Source organism: Strigops habroptila, chromosome 15 (assembly GCF_004027225.2).
Source record: "Strigops habroptila isolate Jane chromosome 15, bStrHab1.2.pri, whole genome shotgun sequence".
Taxonomy (NCBI): Eukaryota; Metazoa; Chordata; class Aves; order Psittaciformes; family Psittacidae; genus Strigops; species Strigops habroptila.
Window position 1 is genome coordinate 650,673 of NC_044291.2, and position 18,072 is coordinate 668,744.

Consider the following 18,072-nt stretch of genomic DNA (forward strand, 5'->3'; position numbering starts at 1 on the left):
AATTAGCCCAGGCTATATCTGATTGGACTTGGTGCAGCCTCATTAGCTTTGGACTCAAACCAGAAACTTAAACCCAAAGGCAGCTCACAGGCAGACCTGCCTTTGTGCAGCCTGCCCGGGCAGGGGGGAGCCTTTCCCAAGCCTCTTCCCTGCTCCGGGAATGGGGATAAACCCCCCATCCCATCCTGCCCATCCCTCCGGCCACACGACCCTTTAGAGCGATGTGGGCTGGTGGTTCCTCTCAGCACTGACCACAGACAGGAGCAGAAAAGCAACTGAGAAGTGTGAGGAGCTGTCACTCCTGCGCCTCTGGTCCATCCCCATAATTAGCAAAACCTCATCATCCCAGGGCTTCCCCTCCGACACCGTGGGGCAGCAGCGCTGGTTCAGGGCTCCTGTTTGCCAGAGCTCTCGGCCCCGCTTCGTTGTGCTCTTTTGGCTGCTTCTTTCCCTGGTTTGGAGAGGAGCATTCAGGGCTTGGTGGCAGCTTCCCCAGGAGAGGAACCTGCTCAGCTCCAGGTCTGAGCCCCGTCTCCTGTCCATGTCCCACAGCCCAGCGTGCTGGAGCAGTGTGTGATCCGGGTTCACTCACGTGCCGTGAATGCAGCTCATCGCTGCGGGAACCTTGACCTGAGACGAAATTTCTCCTCTTTCTGCTAGGGCGAGCCTGATGCTTTTGGGTTTCCCTTGTGTCTCTCTGGATCCTGCTCGGTTGTTCATAGCTCAGAGCGTAGCACCCCCTCAAGGGCAATTAGATCACTTCCCATTTGCCCATAAGCCCATAAAACTGCAATTGAATGTAATTAAAAGGCCATAATGAGCTTCAGCAGCCTGCGGGACCACTGTGCGTGGGCTCCCAGCAAGCTCTTTTCGGGGAGCGCGATGGAGTGAGGAAGGTCAGCACTGGCTGGGGGTGAGGAGCTCGGAGCAGAGCTCCAGGATGGGCAGACACAGGAAGCACCCGGGTGCCACCACCACCGTGTGCCCATGTGGGTGATGCCCCTTGGGAAAGGCTGGAGGGGCCCCTGGATGCGTCCTTTGCAGAACAGAGGGAGCGTCTTCCCCTGTGTTGGCATCTTTTGCTGCAGTTCTGGCTTCACTGGTGCTCTTTGGCAGCAGGAGGTACAAGTTCCCTCTCGGCATGACCTGGTTTGCTCGTGGTTGTGACTGGGAAAGGTTTGTGGCAGGGGACATTGGCAGGGATGGGGGCTTAGTCCTTGTGCTGTGGCAGTGAGGTCTGGGCCCCCCAAACCTCCCTTTTGGAGGTGCATGGGGACACCCCAGAAGAAGGAGACAGGACAAGGGGGAATGGTTTTAAGCTCAAAGAGGGGAGATGTAGGTAAGAGAAAAGGAAGGAATTGTTTACAATGAGGGTGCTGAGGCGCTGGCACAGGGTGCCCAGAGAAGCTGTGGCTGCCCCATCCCTGGCAGTGTTCAAGGCCAGGTTGGACACAGGGGCTTGGAGCAACCTGCTCTAGTGGAAGGTGTCCCTGCCCGTGGCAGGGGGTCAGAACTGGAGGAGCTTTGAGGACCCTTCAACCCAAACCAGGCTGGGATTCTGTGATCCCCAGGATCATACTGGGGCTGGGCTGGGGGCAGCGGGTGCTGGGGGCGGGGCACGGGGAACTCTGGGCTGCAATGTCTGGAGCTCAGAGGAGCCGCGCCGAGCCCGGCACACACTGCACCCATTATTGCCAGTTCCTGCCGCGGTTCCCAGCCAGTAAATTAGGGGCAGTGGCTGTGCCGCTGACAGCAGAACAGAGCACATTGTGAGAGCAGGGACAGCGCCGGCCCTTGAGGGATGAAATCCGAGCCTGTAATTTCTCAGGACTGTTGTGACATCTTTGCACAAGCGTGTGATTGAGTCACATTTGCTTTATCAGCAGAATCCTTGTTTGCCTGGGTGCGCCCTCCCCCTCCGCTGCCCAGAGCCGAGCCTTTCCCCGCTCTCCAGGGCTCCTCACACTTTCCATGTCACCCTCTCCCGCTTGCTCACGCTTCCTGCTTTTCCCTTCTCCACCCGCCGCCACGGCTCCTGCCAGGGGCGTTCGGGGCTGCCCCGGCTGCTGGGGAGAGGCACATAAAGGGAACCTGGGTGAGGGTACCCTGCATGGATGGGGAGGTGGTTGGTGGTGGGTCTGTGTGGGGAGGAAGCTGCAGGGATGGAGGAAGAGGCGTTCGGGAGCGTTTCCTCCGGTGACATGGCGGCTTCTGGAAAATTCCTCTTTGGAGTCCTTCCCCCTCGGAGACGGGAACAGTCCCCACAGGCTTCTGGCTCTGCCCGTGGCTCCAGCCCTGAGCTGTGCTTGCACAGGGCTCCTGGCAGGCTGCGTGGGGATTTTAAGGCAAAAAAGGACAAAACGAGCCCCTGTGCTGGAGCTGGGCATGCTCCAAAGTGGGGTCTGTGCCCCTCCTGCACCCATGTGTCCACAGTGGGGCTGCTCCCCCATCCATGCTAGCTTGGTGGGGGTCACCAGACCTCTGGGCACCCAGGATCCGCTGCGAGGTTTGGGGTGGGTTCCGCTTTGGAGAGTCCCCATAGCCTGGTGGTGAGATGCTTGTGCCAACATGATGCTGCGAGGGCTGGAGCAGCTCTGCTCTGGAGCCAGGCTGAGAGAGCTGGGCTGGGGCAGCCTGGAGAAGAGAAGGCTCCTTGAGGGGAGACCTTAGAGCAGCTCCAGTGCCTAAAGGGGCTACACCTAAAGAAAGGTGTCCCTGCCCACGACAGGGGTTTGAAACTAAATCGTCTTTAAGGTCCCTTCCAACCCAAACCATTCTGTGATTCTTCATCCTCTTCATCCTCTGGATGAGAGCTGAGGTGTCCCTGAGCGGTGGCGGTGGGCACTCGGGCTGGGGGAAGGAAGCCCCTGGACCAGGACCCCAGTCTGGAGGCCCCAGGATGTGCTGTGCCCCTCGCTGGGTTTGGGACAGCCATGCCAAGGATTCCGCTGGGGGGGAGCTGGGGCGAGGAGCTGAGTGGCTTTGAGGTTTTGGCTTGGTCAGAGTGAAACCCACGGGGAGGAGGAACTCGCGGCGCCTGGAGCCGCCAAACCCCAGTTCCCACCATCGGCGAGGGGCTGGAGCACTGCGGTGCCGCCGGCACTGCTCGGGGAACGTGCTGAGCACAGCGAGGAACCCCCCCAGACCTCAGAGCAGGCTCCTGGGGAGAAGCTGTACTTGGTGGTTTCTAAGTGCCTGCAAAAGGCACATTGCTGTGGGTGTCCCCTGCGCGGACCTCAAGGGCCTGAGAGGGGCGTTCTCAGGTTTGTCTTTGTATTGGGTCCAGAGATGTAAAAAGAAACACAAATCAAGTTACTTGTGGGTGAAATCGCGGCTACTCAAGACCAACACGCTTGGTGGTCCAGTGCTGCTGCACCCTCTTGCCTATAGCTGTGGCAGCAATGCTCAGAGGGATATATGGATGGATAACGTAGAGCTGTATCTTCTGACATCTTCTATGGCATCTTGGCGTGCCCATTCCCAGTGATGCTGTACACCTGGAGCCAGGTGGCTTAAGGGGATCAGTTGCCTTTCCTTGGTGGGCAGAGTGCTGTAAGTGCAGTTTAATGTGCTGGAGGCGCAGGGCAATGTTGTTTCTTGGGTGATTTCTGGGGTAAAATCAGCGGGTTGTCTCCCTAAGGTTGCCTGTGTTGGGCACTGTCAGGTCCACGGTGGCAGCCAGCATTGGCAGGGGCAGAGGCAGTTCTTGCTCCATCTTTGCTTCAGTTCTGAGCTGTGCTGGTGTAAATTGAGAGCAAACTTACTCAAGATTGTAGGCCAGGGGCTATTTAAATCCATCCTCTGTAAACATACTCTGTGTTCTCTTAGGTTTTGATCGGGGACAAAAGTGAGGACCTGACCTCTTGTGGTCACTGTATTACCATGGCAATTTTCACATGAAACCCACTGGCAAACCCTCGTGTCCTGCCCAGGTCTGGTGCCTGCCCATGGCTCTCAGCATCCCGCTTCATAGGTGGGTTCTGTTGACCACCCGTGCCTGGGTTTCCTGTGCTGCCTGCATGGGGACAGCGAGAGGAGGGGAGGAATCCTCCATCTCATCAGGATCCTTGAACAGACGCACACAAGGAGATTTCTGCACCACTTTCGAGGAATGGGAGCAAATGGATGGTGGTTTTGGCTGCCAGGTTTGTTCAGGGACACAGCACCCGCAGAGGCACCGATGGAGCAGCTCAGTGCTCTCAGTGCCCTCAGCTCTCAGCGTGCAGCGTGTCCATACGGATTCCCGTGCATTTGAGTGTCAGTTTTGAACCTGGTCAGCACCATAGTAACACTCGGCGGCGGAGGAGGAGGAGTAGGACATTGCCAAAAGCCTGATCTCAGCTGCTGGTCCCGGTTCCAGCCCCGCAGCACTGCACAGCCCGAGCACGAGGCTGCTGAAGGAAGGGAGCGGCCACCCAAATTTAGCATTTCCTGCTGTTTAATACGCAGAATTGATCTGCTTTCTGATTAGGGAGGAAGAGGTGCTGGGGGGGGGGGAAGCGGAAACAGGGGGTGAGTGGGCAGCTTTCCAAAGCCCGGCTGGTGTCGGCCCCTGCGTGCCCTGCAGCCATGGGGTCCCTGCGGCCATGGGGTCCCTGGAGCCACGGGGTCCCTGCAGCTCCTCTGGTTCCACTCGGATGGGCTGTGGGCTTGTGTCTGAGCCTGTGACCCTCCTCGCCTGCAGAGGAGCGCGGCTCCAGCAGTCTGCATGTGCCGTGAGATGTGTTTTGTTTGACTTCCCCTCTCCCAGAAGCTGCCCAGCAATCTCCTGGCTCTGTGAGGAAAGGTTTTCCAGCAGAGCTAGGTCACTGGAGCTTTACCGACAAAGCCTCTTATGTGTAAATGAAGATTATACCGGGGAAAGCTTATGCTGGTACGGTTTATTCTGGTACAAATGAGCTATCCTGGGAAAAAAAAGCACCTCTGAGCTGTTGTGATTGTTTCTGCCCCGGGACATTGTGTGGTCTAGAAATGTTAAAATCACAGCCCTTGGTGATGCTGCCATATCAGCTAAGGCTGGATGGGCTTTAAGGTCCCATCCTGTGATTCTGTGATCCGGACATGGGTTTGCTGGTCTGAACTGGAGGTTTCTGCCCCAGGAATGCCAAGGGGATGGAAAACAGCAGTGGAGCTGCCCAGAGACATTTGGTGCTTGTCTGCACTGGCTGAGTGGCAGCCGGATGAGGATGGGGACAAAAGTTTTATGAAGATATTTTCTTCCTTTACTGAGAATTAATAATAGCATGAGAACGCAGTCTGTGAGGGGACAGGAGAGGGGGAAAATACGAGTAAGGTTGATCCAACAGTTGAGATGCTGCCTGGGTCTTGCAATAGCTGGGATCTATTCCCAGCTTTGGCTCCAATTTCCTGCATGACCTTGGTGAAGGTCACACAAGCCTGAGCCCTGCTTGCTCTGTGTCTGCTCGTGGGGCTGCTGCATTGTCAGGACATTGCTCCCTCCGTACCTCAGTTTCCCCACTGGATCAATGGATCCAAATGGGATCTTGTGAAGACAGGGATCTGCTAAGGGGAAGGGCAGCGGTGAGCACTGTGCCAGAAAAACAGAGCCAGGCTCCTGATCTTGAGGCCAGATCCAAACCCGGTGGCTCCGGTCTCTGTGCGGTGGGTTTGGCTGAGGTGGGTTCTCTGCTGCGGAACACGCTCCATCGCTGCACATGGATCACGAGGCCCAGCCCAAAATGTCATATTCTTTGGGAAAAATCCCCACCCAAATTCCGTGGCTTGCGGCTTCGTAGTTCAGAGGAGGAAAAAGAGCTTCATTGCGAGTTCCTGAGCTGCTGAGGAGCTCTCGTTGCCATCGCCCAACTGCCGTGGGGCATCGCACAAGATATATAGAGGTCGTTGTGTTTAAACAAAGGACACAGAGAAAATAGCTGCAATTTATGGGTGTGACACGAGGGGAAACGCTTGGAGAAGGGTTTTGTTTTTAGAAACAGGCGCAGGGTTTATTTTGGTCAGGAGATAGTCACAACCCCCCCGACATGGCAACACAGCGCAGGGAAAATGAACAGTCTCACACTGCTTGAGCTGAAAACATGCTCGGGAAAACACCTCCCATCTGCTGCAGTCCGAGAGGTTTCTGTCAGTTTGGGGGTGATTTGTTTCTATGGGGATATTTCCTCAATTGAGGATTCTTTCCTTTTGTAATTCATCCTTTTCTAGCACTCCTTTAGCATTCAAGGTCCTCGAGGATGCTTGTGATGAGTGAGGAGTGAGGACTTGGTTGGCCAGGTTGGACACAGGGGCTTGGAGCAACCTGCTCTAGTGGAAGGTGTCCCTGCCTGTGGCGGGGGTTTGGAACTGGATGAGCTTTAAGGTCTTTTCCAAACCATTCTATGATTCTATGACTTTAGTCCAGCTCCCATCCCCATCTCTCCACCTCAAGTCATTATGTTCCCTGAACACATCTTCCCACTGGAGCATCCCAGGGTCTGGCAGCGTCTGTGCTGAGTTACCTCAGGTGGACTCTTGATTTTCCCAAGGAAAAAACCCAAACCTTTTTCCCTATTTGCCAGTGAGTTGGAGGAGAACGTTTCCCATTGCTGCTGCTCGCACAGCAGGGTTTGGGCTGCGGAGGAGGAAGCATTTGGATGAGGAGTGCAAACATCCCGGTGTCCAAGGGGTTGCTTTGAACTGGGCTTTGCGTCACGGTGCTCTGAAGGAGTTCAGGTCTGGTTCAGGTTTCAGAGCAGTTGGCCAAGGACTGGGGTGAGAACACACCCAGATGTGTCCGTGCCTGCACACGCTTCTCCCCGGCGGGCCTGTGCAGCGCAGGGTTAGCGCTCCGCTCACCTCCTTCCCTGGCTGTTGTTGCTGCCTGAGCTATTTTCTCCAGACCAGCCCTACCACACACCCAGTTCCTCGCTGGGTGCCGGGATCGTGTCTGTGGGAAGCGTGAACAGGATGGGTGAGGGGAGGCGCGGGGTGCCTGGGACCGGGAGCGCCTGCGGTCCCAAGGGATGGGTGTTTCAGTACCCAGGGGTGGATGTTTCAGTACCCAGGGGATGGCTATTTTGGTACCCAAAGGATGGGTGTTTTGGTACCCAGGAGATGGGTATTTTCGTACCCAGGGGATGGGTGTTTTGCTACCCAGGAGATGGGTATTTTGATACCCATGGATGGGTATTTCAGGAGAGGTACCGGCCCTGCACGTGCTTTGCTTTCTGATGTGCTTGAGTAGGCATGGGCTGGTCGCCAGTAACCTGCCTGTGACCTCTCCTGCCTTATTCAGATTCTTTTAAAGGAAGGACTGTGCTTTGCTGCCTTCCCTTTGCCGGCAGGTCAAGTGCCTGTTTCCCTTGGCCACGGGACCCAGCGCATCCTTGGAAGGTGTCCATCCATCCATCCATCCCCTTGGCTAGCGGGAGTTTCTGGAGGTCCTTCAGAGAAGGGCTGGCAGGGACCCCATTCCCACAGCCCACATCCCAGCTGCTGGAGCATGTCGCAGCACCCATCCTGGCCATTGAAAGACACCCGAAGCAGAGGGCTGGGAAGCCCGGTCCCGCTGTGCTAAACCCCCGGAGCAGAGCCTGAAGCCTCGAGGAATGTCCCTGGTTGCTGCTGTGCTGCTGCACGTCACTCAGCCACGGGTGACGTGGTGGCCGGCGGTTGTTTTATATCAACATCCTGTGGGAGCTGAGGCGAGGCCAGTCCCCAGGGATGGGGATGTTCACCTCTGCCACGGAGACACGTGCCAGGGACTGTGGTGCTGGCTCATTGCGATGCTGGATGCAGTGGTGTGATGCTGGGTGCAGCGGTGGGATGCTGGATGCAGTGGTGTGATGCTGGGTGCAGCGGCGGGATGCTGGGTGCAGCGGTGTGATGCTGGGTGCAGCGGTGGGATGCTGGGTGCAGCGGTGTGATGCTGGATGCAGCGGTGGGATGCTGGATGCAGCGGTGGGATGCTGGATGCAGCGGTGGGATGCTGGGTGCAGCGGTGGGATGCTGGCTCCATGGCTTTGGAGATGAGCATCACTGCCATGCTGGACCTTTGCTTTCTCATGTTGGGGTTTCCCACTGGGATCGGTGATCTCCAGGGAAGATCTGGGCTTGGTAATTTGGAGCTAATTGCTCCAAAATCCTGGGGATAGAGGTGCAGGTGACTGAAGATACAACTTCCCAGAGCTGAGTGAACTTTGGGGCCTGCAGCCAAAAGCAGTGGCTCCCGGACCCCCATGAGCAGCCCCTGGGCAAGCAGCCGTGCCGGTGCCTCCCGCTCCCTGGGCCCCCGTTTGCTGGTGTGGGCCGGGGGGGTCCCGGAGGTGTCAGGGTGAGCGGGGTGATGCCTCGGGGCCCCCGGCGCCTTCCGGCAGCTCCGCTTCCAGCCAGCCCCTTCCTCGCTGCAGATTGTTTTGCAAGCAGCGTGACAGGATGAGGAGGAAATGTGCCAGGAATGGCTCCATGTCTCCTCTCGGGAGAACGGGAGTCTATTTTTAACCCCCCCTTCCCGCCCTCCTCCTCCTGCTCCCCCGGGACACGGGGCCGCAGGGGCAGGCGCAGCCCCGCGCTGCTGCCTGCAGTGAAGCTCCGTGCAGCACACGCAGGATTCCCCCCGCACGCTCCTGCCCCGGGTGCACAAACACGCTGTCACTGACAAACCACCCCCCCCCACCACCGCAGCGTGCGGGTGCTGCCAGGTGTGCAGCCCCTCCGTGCTGCTGGGATAGATCCGAGTTATCCTGCAGCATGGAGAGCATCGGTGGTGGGTTGATCCCCGGCACCAGGCGCAGCAGCGATGCTGCCTTGTGGCAGGGTTTAAACCCAGAGCACCGCGGGTGATGAGCGGGATGGAGCAGGGCAGTGATGGCTGGGTCTCAAGGTGGAAATGCCCTCAGTGCCTGTCCTAATGCCTGTGAGGGTCCTCCAGCAGAAGGTGGTTGTGAAGGATGGAGGGTGCATTGGGAATTTTGAGGGCAGGTTTAGAACAGCCCCATGGCAGGGCAGGGAGCAGGGGGCTCTGCTCAGGGCTTGCTGCAGCGATGCATCAGATGGGAGACTGTCCTGTCCTGGATGGGAGACTCAATCCCATTTCTCTCTTTACTCTCTTATAGATTTCTCCAACCAAGTCAATTCCTCGTCCCTGAACTCTCCCACAAGCCGGGGGCCCATGGCCACCCCATCCCTGCACCCGTCCATCGGGCCGGGCATCGGTTCCTCGCTGGGCTCCCCGGGCCAGCTCCACTCGCCCATCAGCACCCTGAGCTCGCCCATCAATGGCATGGGACCTCCGTTCTCCGTCATCAGCTCCCCCATGGGCCCGCACTCGATGTCCGTCCCCTCCACACCCAGCCTGGGATTCGGCACCAGCAGCCCACAGGTAAGGGGACAGTGGTGGGGACGTTGCTGCTGCCTGTTTAGCTGGGGAAGAGCCACCTCCATGGGGTTCCTGATCCAGGACTGGCTCTGCTCTCCCTGCTGCAAGCCCCGGCTCGCAGGAGGCTGCAGTGGCCTGGGTGGGCTACAAGGGACCAGCACAGCTGGTGTGTGTCCACCCATCACCTTTCATTGCTTGTACCCTCCAGTCCTGCCCTGTTTGTCCCCAGGCTGGGGGTGACAGGGGAGCAGGGACTGTCCCCGGGAACCCTGAAGCTCTGGATGGAGCTGGAGCCACCCCAGTGCCCCTCACTGCCCCGTCCCTCCCTTGGGAACCCTTGGTCCCTATGGTGCCCACCGAGGTGTTCTCGCGGGGCAGGGGCTGGTGTTCACTGGCTGGGGATGAGGTAAAACCCCTCCAAGCACGGAGCGATAAGCGCTGTTTAAAATAGCAGGCTGGGGCTGGCCCCTGCCACCTGCTGCCGGCTGCTGGCGCGGTGGTGTTCACTGAAAGGGCAGATTAAGGAATTGGCCTCCACCTGCCCCTGGATGCGGGTTAGTCATTCCCGGCCCCGTCAGGCACCTGCCGGCACCTTTATTTTTAACTATTGGGTTCATTCCCAGAGGTAACGGGTCTCTCTGCCAGGATGGGCAGGGCTGTGCCGAGTCCCATCCCCGGGCACCCTGGGACCAGCATCCCTGTGCCGGCCAGAGAGACGGCAGCTTGATTTGCCTCTCAATGGGCTTCTCCCATGCAGGATCCAGCCTGTCAGCCCTGTAGATGTGTGTGGACCCGCAGCCCATTGTGGCTGGTCCGGCTGGTCCTGCTCCCAAGGCAGGAGGTGCATGGGGTGGATGTGCTGCCTGCCTCCCGTGGCCAGGGGAAGGGGAACTGAAACAGCGCCTGGGAACGGGCGGCCGGAGCAAAATTAGCAGCGAGAGCACCAAAACGGTGGGGAAGGAGTGGGAAGGGGGATGTGAAGCAACACGGGGATGAGCCATAAGCTGGGGAGGAAATGGGGAAGGGGTGATGCACCCCCTGCATCAGTTGTAATGGCTGCAGGGAGCGGCGAGCCGGGGGAACTGAACAGGCAGGGCTGAAAAGGGGCAGAAAGGGGAATTGAGAGCGTGATGCTGGGTGTGAGCTGGCACCGCGGCGGCTCCGTCGGCGCCGGGCAGGAGCCTTCGTTCAGGGCTTGTCTTAAGTGGTTTTCCTGGAGGTGACAGCGAGGAGGTCTTCAGCCTAATGGCTCCGGCCATCTGTTCCCTGTCTGGGCGCATTAGGTCCCTGTCCCATCCCTGCAGCGGGCAGAGGCGCCTACCTGCGCCCGTGGAGCAGTGCGGGAGGAGGAGGATGGTGCGGGCAGGCAGCAGGGCTGATGCTTAGGGGGGAGCGCAGCCCCCCCCCGCTGCACCGGGGTAATGAGGCAAGCAGCCCCCGTGGCCGAGCGGGGATGGCACTGATGGAAGGTGCTTTGAATCAGATGGCAGATGCCACTTGCCATCAGGCCATGCCTCGTCGCCTCTGGAGAGCCAGCAGAGCAGAAGGGCACGGGGCGTGCGAGGGTCCCACAGGTGGGTCCCCCCCACCCCAGCTCCTGCAGCACTGGTGCGGACAGGAGTGTGGAATGCCGGGTGTTATCCCTGTCCCGTGTGGTCCAGCGGGGTGAGGAGCCAGCAGCCCTGGGGGCCAGGGCTGGAGGATGCTCAAAGCACTCCCGGCGCCCTCCCACTGCACACTGTGCAACTGCCCAGGTTTCCAAACACAGCCCCAAAATCAGGGCGTGAGGCCGGGGTCCTGCCGTGGGATTCTGGCATGCAGGGAAGCTGGGATAAGGTGTGTGGGGCAGGAGCTGGTGAAAGCAGGGGCCGTTTGCAGTGATGAACAAGGTCTCACCGCACCATGAGGCTGCACCCAGCAGCTTACTGGGATTTAACACATTTTTAAACCCTTTTACCTAAAAATTCTGGGAAAACAGGGAAAATTCATGATTTTCAGCAGGAGCTGGGAGGGAGGGCCTTCCCACGCGTTCACAGCCGCCCCAGGCATCGCTGGCAGCAGGTCGGGCGAGCGGGAGGAGATCAGACATGGGATTAGGCTTTTCCAGAGCCACTGTCTGCCTTTGCTCAGTGCTCTTTGTGAGGGTGCCCGGGGGTACCGGAGAACGGGTGTGGGGGGGTTGGATAGGAGGAGGAATAAAGCTCTGCTTGCCAGAAGGGACAGGACTCAGTCTGTGGTGCAGTGAAGTGAACAGGGAAGGGAGAGGAGCCGAGGAGCCCCAGCGCCGCTGGAAGCGGAGCGATGGTTCCGCTCCGAGCCGGGTTGTCCTCCCCGGAGCAGAAGTGCTGCGCCACGGAGGCCCTGGGGGAGCTCAGGGCAGGCGCCGGGCGCTGCGGGAACCCCGCGGCACGTGGTGCCCCGGCCGGCGCAGCCAGAGGAACCCGTGACTTCCCCCAGCACAGCCTGGGGCTGACTCAGCTCCGACCGGGCGTCCTGCTGGTGTGTTGGGCTGAGGAGGGTGGGGGGACCCCCCGCCATGGGGTGGTGCTGGGGCAGGCGCAGCGCTTGCCCCATCGTGGGTCTGCCCATTGTCCCCCCCCAGGTGCTCTCAGGGGGTGCTGTGGTGGGGAAAGGCTTATCATCAGCATAGAGTCATAGGGTCATAGGCTGGTTTGTGTTGAAGGGACCTTAAAGCTCATCCAGCTCCAACCCCTGCCAAGGGCAGGGACACCTTCCACTAGAGCAGGTTGCTCCAAGCCCCTGTGTCCAACCTGGCCTTGAACACTGCCAGGGATGGGGCAGCCACAGCTTCTCTGGGCACCCTGTGCCAGCGCCTCAGCACCCTCATAGTGGAGAATTTCAGGCAGCCTCTGCCCTCGCTCCGTGGGGCAGCAGCCAGTGATGCAGCACGGCACGAGCTGGAGCCACCAGCTACAACTGGGAAGTGGCTCCTTCCTCTGGGAGGAATTCCTGGAGCTGGAGCGATGTGCCACGGCAGAGCCGGCAGCTCGCAGGGTGGCACAGAGAGAGGCTCCGTGCCTGGGGACCCACAGACCCCAGCGAGAGATGCTCCTGCCTGGGGCCCACTCATCCCTGCTCTGTCTGGTCTATCACAGGGTAACTGAGCAGCAGCTAAATCACGGGAGTTTATCCTTGGGGGCACCGGGTCCCGCTGCCTTTGGTTCCTCTCCTGGCACGGGCAGGGCGGGAGGGGGAGGCAGATCCATCACATTTCTCCGGGGTGGGTTTTCCTTGCTCTGTTCCGTGGTTATTAGTCATCTGCCTGCTAAACCCTCCCCACCAGCCCGGAGCCTTCACAGCCAGAGGAGCGGCTGCGCGGCTCTAATTGACGGATCACGAGCCCTGGGATTCCCCTGCATTAATGTGTGACAAGTGCAATTGCTGAGTGTGTCTGTGAGGGTGGAGAAGCACAACAAACCGAAGCACAAATCCTGCGTATCCAACCTGGATTTAGAAGCTGGCAGGGACGGAGGCTGTGTGCCCGGGTGGGCAGCTGCAGTGTCCCTGCTCTGCTGCATCCAGAGCTGATGGAGCCCTGCTCCTCCCGGACCGCTGTCCCTGTGAGCTTGTTCCCACATCTCAGTTTCTCTTGGTACATGGAGAGGGGTGAAAACTGCACAGGGCAATGTGGGGATCAGCGCAGGCATCCGCCGCTCAGTCCCAGCACCGCGGGGCCATACCAGCAGCAGCTTCCACCCAGTTCTCTGCTTTCTTCACTGAGTGTTGGGTACTGAGCTCACTGGGGAGGGAAGGAGAGGTGTGTGGAGAGGCTGCTGCAAGGCTGGAGGTTGCAGAGGAGCGTCCCACCCAAGCCAGCTCTGGAAAACCAGGCCCCGTTGCATCTGGGATCTATTTATTTGCTGTGAAGGTTTCCTTTGGAGGGATAATGCTAAAAGGATATCTATAAATCGCAGAGCTAAAGTGTGCATGTCCTGGCCTTCATCATCCGTGTGAGTGCTTGCTCCCAGCCAGCAGCTCTCCCACAAACCATCACCGCAAATCATCTTGTCCCCACTGGAAGCTTGTCCCCTGCCCCACGTGTGAGTGCGCAGCCAGTCCTGCTGTGGGGCTGCTCAGCCCCACGTTCGTGTTCCCCAGCTCCCCACTGAGCACTGTGATTCTGCCTTGACAGCTCAACTCGCCCATGAACTCCGTCAGCAGCACAGAAGACATTAAGCCCCCCCTGGGGCTCAACGGAGTCCTCAAAGTGCCAGCACATCCCTCAGGAACGATGGCCTCCTTCACCAAGCACATATGTGCCATCTGCGGGGACAGATCTTCAGGTGAGGCCGGTGCCTGCCCCGGGGGGGTCACAGTGGTGTGCGGGTGCCCTGGGGAGCATGGCGAGGGCTTGCACAGCTCCCTGCACACAGCCCATCGGGAGAGGAGCTGCCTGTGTCCCCATAGGGGCCAGGAGACCCCAGGAGGTCTCTGCTTAGGAGCGTTACGTCCTCAGCCCCGAGCAGCACAGCCCTTGTCTGAAGACAAGGCATTAGTGAGCGTCCCTCTCTGTACCCATCCTTTGATCCGCAGTGGTACTGTCACATAGCACCAGATAAAAAGATGTGCTTCACATGGAGTGTCTCCCCTCTGCGGAGATAAAGATGTGCTAGTTCCCTTTATTCTCATGCTGTTTCAAAAGCTTTCTGCTCCAGAAGTGCTCTGGTTGCCTTGTTTGTGAGGTCCTCAGGGACACCTCCTGCCCCTGTCGGGCTCCGGGGCTGGAAGAGGAGGTGCGTGTGGTGCAGAGCAGGCTGGGGTGTGTGTCTGGCATGGGGAGTCCCTGTGGGTCACAGGGGGTGCGAGGGGATCCCCGCAGTTTCACTCTATGCTCACCTCTGATGTGTGGCTAAGAAATGGCGAGGGCTTTCCCTGGGTGTAAGGCAGGTTGTAGCCCATGGAGGGCATCCTGGTTTATGGAAGTCAAGGTGAAGCCACTGCTCTTTAACTCAGAGCTCCGAGAAACCTCTGCTTCCCCCAGACATGGCTGGGAGAGGCCCTGGGAAGAGCTGATAGTCTTTGTGGCCAGGGAGAGCAAAGGAGGGACACTCACTGAGCCACAGAATCATAGAATACCATGTTGGAAGGGACCTCAAGGGTCGTCCGGTCCAACCTTTCTAGGCAAAGCATCACCTAGGCTAGATGTCCCAGCACCTTGTCCAGCCAAATCTTAGAAGTGGAATCCACCACTTCCCTCTGGAGATTATTCCAGTGGCTGGTTGTTCTCATGGTGAAAAACTTTCCTCTTGTGTCTTGAGCCCCCCTAACCCGAGTCTCCCCCATAGGAAAGCATTACGGGGTTTACAGCTGTGAGGGCTGCAAAGGCTTCTTCAAGCGCACGGTGCGGAAGGACCTGACCTACACGTGCCGCGACAACAAGGACTGCCTGATCGACAAGCGCCAGCGCAACCGCTGCCAGTACTGCCGCTACCAGAAGTGTCTTGCCATGGGCATGAAGCGAGAAGGTAAGGCAGAGAGAGCCTGGCCCGGGCACCCAGGGGTGCTGCGGGTACCTTTCCTTCGCTAGGGCGCTCCTGTTGGCAGCACCACGTGCGCCAGAGCTGGTGTGAGCTGTGCTGAGGACTGCTTGTGCTGGGGTTTGTATTTTGTCTTTGCGCCACAGCCGGGGTCTCTTCTGGGCTCCAAACCAGCACCGAGCCCCAGGATGGTCCCCAGTTGGACACTGGTGAGATAAAGACCAGGTTTAACTCACGGGTTGCTAACCACTGTGAATTACCATCCTCCTCCTCAGGGTCCGCTGCTTGGGCACCCGCACCGAGCGCTGTCTGCTCCTCCTCAGCCCCATTCCCAGCAGCAGCAATGCTGCTGTTGTTTTCTCATTGGGAAGAAGAAAGAGATTCAGTCTCATGAAAGATCTCTCTACCCTCACTGGAATTTAAATGTAGGATCTCAAGCTCCCTGGCAGTGCCTCTTTCAAATGCTCTTTTTAAATGCTGACTGCATCTGTTTTAAACTGCTGGCAGAACAGGCTTTTAGCAGACGTGACGTGAGAATGACCCTGTGGTGCTGCTCAGTTCTCTGCTGCCTTCTCCCCTTACATCTCCAGAGCCACACTTGCCTCCCTGACTGGCGATAAACCCGTCCCTCCGCCCAGTCGCTCCGGTTGCAGCATCGCTCCAGCCGGGTCTCTTTGAAGAGCACTTAGTCCCGTCTGGAGCATTAATTAACCAGGGCAGTGCTGGAGCTGCAGCTGAGTGCTGCGCAGCCCCGGCCGTGCTGGGGTCACCTAAGGACCCACCGGGAGCAGAGTCTTCGGCTGTCAAAGCCGTCTGCGCTAGAGGTGTGGGGGGATTGCATCGGGATGGAGTTGGGGCACCAAGAGCTCCCCCGTGGCCCTGCAGAGCTTAACCCTTCAGTGCTCGGGAGTGGAGCTTCTTGGAGCTCCAGACGTCCAGTCTGAGCTGGAGAGATTGAGACATTCAGGAAATGCCTCTGAAGATGAGTGGGGCAGTGCAGGGACAGTGCTCCATGTGCAGGAGCTGGCATTGCTGCTGCTCTGCAGATGGGCAGAGCGTGGAGTGCACTGGATCCCATGGGAGATGAGCATTAGGAGGAGGAAAGGCTGATCTCCAGCCACAGGAGACTCTGGTGGCTAAAAAGAAGCCAAGAAGTCTCCTGTGATTTGGAGAGTGGATCATTGTGGAGCATCCCATTGCCCTGGCATTGCCTTCAGAGCCTTGCGCTGGCAGCTGGAGACCCCCTTTCCTTTCAGATCCCTAGAATACCTCAGCCAGCATCCACAGGGAAGGGAACTCCGCAGCAGTGAGAAGGGTACACCAGCAGGAACGCTTTAACTCTGCAGCCTGCACTGACGTTGGGTGATGGGGTTCCTGCTTCATGCCTTCCGCTGGCGGTGATTGCATGGGCAGCACCACTAACGTTACAGGTCCATTAATTAATTCCTCCATGGTGGTGGAATTCCCCAGGGAGCGCGTACAGTGTGAGGAGTTGATTAATTCATCTTGATTAACGTTATCACAATGAATACCAAATGAATTCATAACCATCAGGCAATTACTCAGAAGTGTGACAGATGGGATCCTCCGAACTGGGGCAGCGCTGGCTGGTCTGACACCGGCACTGCTGGGGACAGCCCGGAGCAGGACAGGAAGCCAGGGCATTGGCAGTCAGCAGATGTTTGGGGTATGATCCCCACGTAGGGAAAGCTGGAATGACTCTCCCAGTCCCCACATAAACCTCTTGTTATAAACTTAAGAATTCAGTGTCTCATGGCAGGTTTGGACATGTCCCAGTGTTATCCTAGACCTGACAGTGAGAAGTTGGATCTTGCTGAGCTTTGGTTTTGGGCAGCTCTGGAGTTTTATATGTGATATCCACCTGATTTGCCAAAACCAAGATCTCCTTCCCATTGCATCCATCCCAGCTCACTGCTGCTGCCCATCCGCTTTGCCAGGCAGGAGCCTTGTCCTTGTCCTTTCATCAGTCCCGCTGCCTCCCCATCACCTCAGTTTGAGCAGTTTTGGGCTAAATCCTATATTGCTAATTCCTTTTGCCTAAATACTCACAACATAGCTGGCTGCTTATCCTCTAGTGTAAACTTGTTGCATCTTTTAAGTAACAAGACCAGGATAATAGGCCTCATTTCCCCAAAAATTATCTTTCTCTGGAGGTCTAATTTACAGCTACAGAAAAGCAGAGCAGATTCCCGCTGGGGAAGTATCTCTCTTGTAGCCCAAAGATATTTTTGTGTCATGGAAGTACAGTAAAACCATCTAAACTAAGGACTATAGCTCTGGTGAGAGAATAGCCGCTAAGGGCACCCTGTGTGGTGGTGAGCAGACCTGCAGAGTGATGCTGGGAATATGAGGGGTGAGGACCACATTTGTGCCCAAAACCTGTGCCAGAGGGGTGAAAGGAAAGGGCTGCTTGCATAGCTAAGAGGTTGATTTAAATGGAGGAAGGATGGATGGGGGATTGCTTCAGGGCTGCAAGGCTCAGCTTGAGGGGGTGAAAGCCTGCAGGAGCAGAAGGTTCCTTCTGGTGCGTGCATCACTTCTTGCTGCTCCCCATTCAGAACATCTAAGATAGATCCTGACGCTGCGTTCATGGTGAATGAGCCTCCTGGACTCTGAGGATTTGCAGCTATAATAAATAAGCAACTGGGAACATTTTCCCCTATGAATTACTGCCAGCTGCGTGAGGCTTTGGGTTTTGTTCTCTGTCTCCCACTAAATACCGGATAGGCAACAAAATTAAGATTACCATCAGGGATCTTGACTAAGGCAGGGATTATTATTGTGGGGGTGGCTGTTTGCATCCAGAAGCATAACTCTGTCTGCTTGATCTGTTCCTCATTGGGCTCTAAGGTGTCTGTGTATCAGCAGCCTTGTAATTTGAAGGGAAAATGTGGAATCTGCCTTTGAGTTAGGGAGGCAGAGGTCTTGTGAAGAGGTGGGAGTGAACACTGAGGGGCTGGGGATGAAGGCACTTGCATGCAGTGCCATTAGCTGGGGTTACTTCAGGGGTGAAGGGGGTCACCGGAGGCTCCTCACCCCACGGGCTCGCGCTGCAGCATGTCGCTGTGTCGTGTGACGAGGTCCCGGCCCCACCGCTGCTGGCAGCGCCGCGGGATCGGGATCGGGATCGCGCTGCGAGCAGGAAATACCAGCGAGGAGCCTTTCCCATGCTCCTGCCGGCTGCCCTTGGACCGCTTGCAGGGAGCGGAGTTGGGAACC

General features: G+C 57.8%; 1 protein-coding gene across 1 annotated transcript in view; it reads left to right on the forward strand.

Moving 5' to 3' along the window:
• Window positions 1–18,072, forward strand: part of RXRA (retinoid X receptor alpha) — a 93,784-nt gene that overhangs the window by 50,901 nt on the left and 24,811 nt on the right. The window contains exons 2-4 of the mRNA XM_030507202.1: window positions 9,072–9,337; window positions 13,488–13,638; window positions 14,641–14,820. Coding sequence (XP_030363062.1) covers window positions 9,072–9,337; window positions 13,488–13,638; window positions 14,641–14,820 — 597 coding nt within the window. The remainder of the gene's footprint in view (window positions 1–9,071; window positions 9,338–13,487; window positions 13,639–14,640; window positions 14,821–18,072) is intronic.